Source organism: Palaemon carinicauda, chromosome 4 (assembly GCF_036898095.1).
Source record: "Palaemon carinicauda isolate YSFRI2023 chromosome 4, ASM3689809v2, whole genome shotgun sequence".
Taxonomy (NCBI): Eukaryota; Metazoa; Arthropoda; class Malacostraca; order Decapoda; family Palaemonidae; genus Palaemon; species Palaemon carinicauda.
The window spans coordinates 78,668,030-78,676,024 of NC_090728.1; the positions used below are offsets into that span (position 1 = coordinate 78,668,030).

The following is a 7,995-nucleotide window of genomic DNA, read 5'->3' on the forward strand; positions in this document are numbered from 1 at the left end:
ATGCATATCTAGCTCGCTGAGCAGCTGCCTGTGTTTATAAATAATGTACCTACCAAATAGCAACAACCAACCCAAAGTTCTAAGGAGCTTGATCCACCTGGAATAGTGGTGGATGATTTTATACATACCTGTTTGCCTGATGTCCATCCCAATCCTGAAACTAATTATTTGTTAGCCTCTAGTTCCTGTTGGTCTTATCTCACGCTTAACCTCTAATCCTTCCACACCATCTGACATTTGAGCTGGCTCAGTTGGCAAGAAACACTCCTTCAACAGAAACTCCGGCCCTTTTCTCCACCTTTCAGACTGCTTGGAACGTGTTGCATCGTCTGCAGGGTTCCACTCAGAGTTAACATACCTCCACTCTTTCTGATCACTGCCCTCCCTTATCATAGAGACACGGTTTGCCACAAATGTCTGGTGTCTGGCCTGATCATTCCTAATATATCGCAAGACGGTTGTTGAGTCGGTCCAATAATAGACCCCATCTACCCTGAAATCTATCATGGTCAGAATAGTGCTTCCTAGTCTTACGGCCAGTACCGCTGCACTAAGTTCTAGGCGGGGCACTGAAACATGCTTCAATGGTGCTACCCTTGCCTTTCCCATGATGAATCTGCAAGATACGTTTCCCCACGGATCCGAGACCCGCAAGTATGCCACTACTCCCAAAGCCATGACGCTTGCATCTGAGAACAAATGCAACTGTACTAGGGTGGCTGATTCCCATGGAATAACCTTCAGGCTTCTGGGCACACTTGTCCCGCTGGTCTGGCTCAGCCTTCTTTGCCCACGCCTTGATACGGTCCGTAGTGTCAAGGTCCAACTCCATGCCCCAAGCTATCTTTAATCGGCAGAGGTCCTGCATGATGACCCTACCCTCGATTAAAACTGGCGCCAATATTCCGAGTGGATCGTAAATCGAGGCTATGGCTGACAACAGGTCCCGCTTAGTCCTTGGAACTGATATTAGCTCTGCTCGGACACCCAATTCATCAGTGGCCAAGTCCCACTGTACTCCCAAAGCCTTTGTCTTATGTGACTCTGATCCCTCTATAAGCTCTGAGGTGCTCCTACTGTACCACTCCCTCGGGATCGATGACATAACCTCCACACAAGGGCTGCTGAACATTGTCAATGTAAATCCCCCTTTCTTGCAGAGCTCCTTAACCTTTAACAAATTGACTAACAGTGCATCTTTGCGATCCTCGGCTCTCAAGCAGTCATCTACATAAAAATTGTTGGCAACTGTGAACCGTGCTTCCTCTGAAAATTCATTCCCAAAGTCGCTTGCCGTCTGTTTCAGCACGAAGTTTGCAATGCTCGGAGAAGAGCAGGCCCCGAACAGGTGGACTGCCATTCTCCACTCTTTGGGTTCCTCGTCAAGACTATTTTCCCACCAAAAGAACCTGAGGTAATCCCGCTGATGCTCTGGTACCCGTACCTGATAGAACATAGTATTTATATCTCCTGTATAGGCAAATAGACCTCCCCTAAACTTTACCAACACGCCCAACAGAGAGTTCATCATATCAGGTCCCTGCAATAATAGGTCATTCAATGATGTACCCTCCACCTTGCTTGCACAGTCAAATACAACACGGACCTTGTCTGGCTTGTCTGGATGTTGCACACCAAAATGAGGAATGTACCACACATTTCCCGGGCTGGCTGCAGTCACTTGCTCAGCATAGCCTTTCTGTTGCATCTCTCTCATGAAGGCACTATACTGCTTAGCGTAGTTACCATCCTTCACTAGCTTCTTACGAAGGCTGTGCATACGGCGCAATGCGATGTCCCATGTTTCTGGCAATGGCCCATGATTGCCACGCAGAGGCAATGGCACCTCGTAACTTCCTCCTACAGTTCTAACCCCTTTCTCTATTATCTCTAGCCATTTCCTGTCCTCTGCAGACATTTCCCTTCTGTTAGATGCAACATCGTCATACTCGCGATTATAACTCTCAACCAGCATGCAGTCTAACTCAAGGCGCTTGCTTGTCACTTGGATCCTATTGACATGCTCTTGACACCTTTTGTCTTTTCCTCCACATACCACCCAGCCCAATAATGTTCGTATGGCATGGGGTTCATGGAGGCGTGTTGAATTAATAACTTCCCTTGGCTCAAGCAGGTGAGGCACATTGTTCCCAATTAATAAACCTACCTCAGCTTCTACCTCTGGGATGTAAATCTCTCGCAAGTGTGGCCAGCGTTCCAGATCTCCGGACCTGACCACATCACACTCATCAATTGGTATGCGAGGGGCACTCAACACCGGGGGGAGTGTAATGCAAGTCTTACCCTCATAGTCCAATACTGACAATCCCGAGACTAAGCTGCATGCAACTTCCCCTACTCCGTTGATGGTTTCAACATTCACCTTAACGTCCTGCCTCTCAGTGCTGCCTAGGGTCTGCATTAAAGCTTCCGAGACAAAGCATGTGGAACTCCCATTGTCCAAGAAAGCCTTCGTGAAAACCTCCCTTCCTTCCCTTGACCTAATCCTTATCGGCACAACTGACATCCCTGTACCAATGCTACCTCCTCTAACTGCCCTGAACATAGCAATTTTGTCATGTGTTCCTTCCTCCTGAGCCACTAAGGCTCTATTTGAGCGCTCAGATCCTACCACTTCTACTTCTTGGACCACTTCTACTCCTTGGACCACTTCTACTCCTTGGACCACTTCTACTTCCTGGTGTCGATGCAACAGAGTTGGGTGATTTCCCTTGCATATGTTACAACTTTTCCTGTTTCTGCAATACTGAGACCTATGACCCCTTCTCAGACAGCCAAAACAGAGCCCCAACTCCCTTATGGCTCCCAGTTTTTCCTCAGGTCCCATTTGAGATATTTGGTGGCATTCATCCACTATATGGGGTTCTGTACAGTACCAACATGAAAGCGGCGCAGTTCTGTTACATGAAACTTTCCTGGCCTTAGTTGAACACTCAGCCTTGCTTGGTGCTTTTCCTTATCCTACCCGAGGGGTGTCTTCCCTTCTGCCCCTCTGAAATAGGTTCAAGACCCTAGCCTCTCCTTCAATAAAACTTACCAAATCATCAAACGACACAGTCCTCTTTTTTTTTCTCAATAATCTTATCAGCAACTCTACACCATCGAGTCTGCACCCTAAAGGAGAACTTGCTAAGGATCAACCTCATTGTTTTTGGATTTTGTAATTCGGCAATGCCATGAAGGACGCACGAAATTGCATTCCTGCAAGTTTTGAGTGCCACCGAGTACTCGTCATACTCTTCCGCGTTGTTTTCCCTTATATCTTTCCATTTAATGATCTTTTACACAAACGCGGTAGCTATCTGTTCAAGGTTGCCATATCGCTCCTCCAGCAACTTCCTTGCCTGCTTATAGCCCTCTGAAGCTTCTAAGTGGATGCAAGATGCCACAATATCATTTGGCATGCCTGTCGTGTATAAATCCAGATACCTCAGCCTTTCCTTATCATTCGTCAACTGGCTACTAAAGACTTCATCAAATGAGCGAATGAACTTAAAATACTTTGTACGATCCCCATCAAACTTAGCTATATCCTGCTTGGGCATCAAGCTTTTAAGGCTGCAAGAGATTAGCGCCTGCATGACTTCCTTATTGCTCAAGTCCCTTTGGTCATTCCCGCCCGAGCAACAGCATCCACTTAACCCAATCTTGGGCGCTTCCGTATTCAAATGCATGGGTCTCTCACTCCCGCTTACATCAGGGTTTGTGTGTTCCCTTATCCTAGGGATGTGAGTTATTTCTTTTTCCTTCTCCTTCAGGTCTCTTAACCCTGGATAGGTACGGTGGGTCGTTTGCGACCCCGAGCGTCAAAAAAAAACAGGTTTTTCTCACGTGACTCACCCCTGTGACTGAATTTGTGGGTGATCGACCTGCAGGAGGTGTCTCCCCTACACGCTCTAGTAGTGTCCAGATGTGCATTGCTGTAGCTGTACTCCTTCCCCGATTTCTGAGACGCGCCGGGGTCGTTCGCGTCCGAGTTTACCCTTCTGAGGTAGTTTGCATAATTATCAAAGTTATTACGTATTATGAAATTGTCGTAGAATGGTGCAACTTGTATAGGTTATCAGTTGTGGAAAGTCTTGGTGGATTGTTTGGCTACCATGTGCATGTTTTTTTTTTAGTTAAAATGTCGTTCATCACCACGAGGACCATTTTACCGCGAGTGCCCCTTTTTCATTTTTTTTCATTTTTTTGCCAAGTCATTTTTCCGTAAGATATTGCCAAATAGTGTCGTAAAACTTTTGCTTGTTTAGTGTTGGAAAGTGTGTTTAGATGATCTGGCTACCCATGCATGACTTTGTTTTTGTCAGATACGACGTAGTTATTGGTATATTGGGTATTTAACTGCGGTTACCAATTTCTGTTTTTTTTTCAATATTTGTAAAAATTACTACGTAGTAAGGAATTGCCGTATATTATTCTTTTTTTTTCATGTTTATGTGTTAGAAAGTGTGCCTTGATGGTTGGGCTAACACGTGCATGTCTTTTTTTTTATCTGAGATGTCGTATATTAGAATGTCGGGCATTTTACCGCGAGTGTCCCTTTTTAATTTTTTTTAATTTTTTTGCCAAGTCATTTTTCCGTAAGATATTGCGAAATAGTGTCGTAAAACTTTTGCTTTTTTAATGTTGGAAAGTGTGTCTAGATGATCTGGCTACCCATGCGTGATTTTTTTTTTGTCAGATACGACGTAGTTATTGGTATATTGGGTATTTAACTGCGGTTGCCAATTTCTGTTTTTTTTCAATATTTGTAAAAATTTACTACGTAGTAAGGAATTGCCGTATATTATTGATTTTTTTTTCATGTTTATGTGTTAGAAAGTGTGCCTTGATGGTTGGGCTAACACGTGCATGTCTTTTTTTTTTATCTGAGATGCCGTATATTAGAATGTTGGGCATTTTTCCGCGAGTGCCCCTTTTTATTTGTTTTGCATTTTTTTGCTTAGTCATGTTACCGTAAGGAATTGGCAAGTAGTGTCGCAAAACTTATATTTTTATAGTGTTGGAAAGTGTTTCTAGATGATCTGGCTACCCATGCCTATTTTTTTTTTAGCCAGATATGGCGTATATATAAGTATGTGTTCGATTTTCCTGTGATTGCCATTTTTTCGTTTTTTCCCATTTCTTTCAAAATTACTACGTACTAAGGAATTATCACAGAGTAATATTTCATTTATATGTTTATTTGTCGGAAAATATGCCTTGATGGTTTGCCTAGCACGTGGCTGAAATTTTTTTTTTCTGAAATGCCGTATATTAGAATGGCCATTTTTCCACGAGTGCCCCTTTTTATTTGTTTTGCATTTTTTTGCTTAGTCATGTTACCGTAAGGAATTGGTAAGTAGTGTCGCAAAACTTATATTTTTATAGTGTTGGAAAGTGTTTCTAGATGATCTGGCTACCCATGCCTATCTTTTTTTTAGCCAGATATGTCGTATATATAGGTATGTGTTCGATTTTCCGGTGATTGCCATTTTTTTGTTTTTTCCCAATTCTTTCAAAATTACTACGTACTAAGGAACTATCACAGAGTAATGATTCCTCTAGATGTTTATTTGTCGGAAAATTTTGTTTACTTTTTTTTTGATTGAATATCATCAAATTTTTTTAGCTAAAATATTGTTTTACGTTTTTTTTTTCGATTTTATTTCCCTTCAAAAAAAATTTTTTGGGTCAGAATTTTAATTTTATAGTCGTAAAATAATCGACAATTATCCAGCAACCCACCATACAATTTTTATGCATATCCAATAATAATTAGATTAGTAAATAACACCTTGAAATTGACATACCCTTCCTACATTTCAAGTGGCAGATTAGGGAGTCTGAGTCAGTGTGGTTGGCGGCCATTTTGTGGACATATCCGAAGCGTAAGCTGCCCTATCTATATATATTCTTGTTCCCTATAGAATTTGTGATATTTTGGTATATTTTTACCTGCATAAATATCATATTATATATTAAATATATGTATTTTTTTACGAAATTTCCAAGTACTCAAAAAATTACCTTTAGATATGGCCCCTGATATAAATGTAATTTACAAAATAATGAAGATTTTTTTACATATTTCTATTTTAGGATAACATATGTTTATTCCCTAAAAAAATTAGCCACTTCCTATTTCATTTGGGTACCCAAAAAAATTCATGAAATTTGGACAATTTTTTTTGGCCAAAAAAAGTTACCCTTTTTTTCTCATTTCAGATCTTCACCTCCATGGGTCTGACTTCATCCAAAATACATCAAGATGTGTCCTAAACATTCAAGAATCAATTCCTAAAAGGATTTGTGTATATATGTATAAACTTTTTTTTTATGAATTTTTATGTCAGGTCTTTTTTTTCTACTTAATTTTTTAAAATATTTATAATAAATAGTTTTTCTGCAGATGAGTAGTATTTATCTTTACAGTTGTTTTAAGCATTCATTGAAGTTTTTTTTTGGCAAAAGAAAAAAGGAGGTTACTGCAAAAACTGATTTTTCAAGAATTTTTTTTGGCGTCGGGGTCGTTCGCGTCCGAGTATACCCTTAAAGGGGTGTCCAAGGACCGTACCTATCCAGGGTTAAAGCCTTCTCCTCTGCCTCCACTCCAGCTAACTCTGCCTCTAAACCGAGCATCTCCCTCTTAGATTTTAGCGCTGCTTCCTCTCGCTCTATGACCTTTATCTCCATCTCCCTCTTAGATTTTAGCGCTGCTTCCTCTCGCTCTATGGCGTTTATCTCCTTCATCACCCGTAATTGTGCTGCCAACCTGGCTCTAGAAGCAGCTAATAATACACGTCTGCTCCCAGTAGAACTCGCGCGCGACCGCTGAGATCTCCCGGAAGCAACAGATTGCATACCAATGACTGATGCGCTATCCCCCAAATTTAAATGTCCTTCCTCTTCCCTGGGCTCTTCAGTGCACTCGCCTACCTTATGGCCCTGATTAACCCCACTATCCTGCCTAACCTCAAGTCCCTGCAAAAACTCCTGTACCTCTACGCCATCCTTCTCTAGGGCTTCACTTAGACGCTGACACAATTCAGACTTGTTCCCTCCTTTTGGGAGGCCTCTAACTTCCAACTCCTCTCTCAATTGCACAGCCTTTAGGGTCTCCATTTTCCTAGGCCCCGTTCCGGCACTCCCTATGAGCTGACAAAATTCCCTAGTTGAATCGTAGCTGACCTAACCGATGAGTGGCCGATAACCTGCACTACTCAATGAAGACCACTAACAGTACCTATGTTGCGACTGCCTAAATCCTCTAAGCCTAGAGAGCAATCCCTAAATGTATCAATGTCTCGTGGCCCAGCCTCCTACCTGAAAGAACTCCTATTTGACATGTCCTAGCCTTTACCTGAAAGATCTCCTACCTGAAATAACTTCTATTTGACATATCCCAGCCTTTACCTGAAATAACTTCTATTTGACATCTCCCAGCCTTTACCTGAAAGAACTCCTACCTGAAATAACTTCTATTTGACATATCCCAGCCTTTACCTGAAATAACTTCTATTTGACATATCCCAACCTTTACCTGAAAGAACTCCTACCTGAAATAACTCTGATTTGACATGTCCTAGCCTTTACCTGAAAGAACTCCTACCTGAAATAACTTCTATTTGACATATCCCAGCCTTTACCTGAAAGAACTCCTACCTGAAATAACTTCTATTTGACATATCCTAACCTTTACCTGAAAGAACTCCTACCTGAAATAACTCCTACCTGAAATAGCTAAACCCCTCCTTGTTATACCTAAGTTCTAATACCATGCAGCATGCAGCAAACTAACATCTGTCAAACTGAGAACTCTAGTGACCATTGGCTTAGGATTACAGCGCCCGTAACCGACGTTGGAAATGGTTTCTTCATATAGATAATCCACAAACTAGTAAAGTTAAATTGGGTAACCGTAACGTTACGTGCTAAGTTCTCATTTGAATGGGTTCTAAATTGGACCTTCCAAGAAATATTTTCATGCCA

The 7,995-nt window shown here is 41.8% G+C and overlaps 1 protein-coding gene across 1 annotated transcript in view; it reads right to left on the bottom strand.

The window, feature by feature from the left end:
- Nucleotides 1–6,756, bottom strand: part of LOC137639527 (uncharacterized) — a 7,257-nt gene extending 501 nt beyond the window's left edge. Inside the window, exons 1-4 of the mRNA XM_068371796.1 lie at nucleotides 6,616–6,756; nucleotides 2,545–2,698; nucleotides 712–1,227; nucleotides 204–329 (exon numbers count right to left, since the gene is read on the bottom strand). Coding sequence (XP_068227897.1) covers nucleotides 204–329; nucleotides 712–1,227; nucleotides 2,545–2,698; nucleotides 6,616–6,756 — 937 coding nt within the window. The remainder of the gene's footprint in view (nucleotides 1–203; nucleotides 330–711; nucleotides 1,228–2,544; nucleotides 2,699–6,615) is intronic.
- Nucleotides 6,757–7,995: the final 1,239 nt, after the last annotated feature.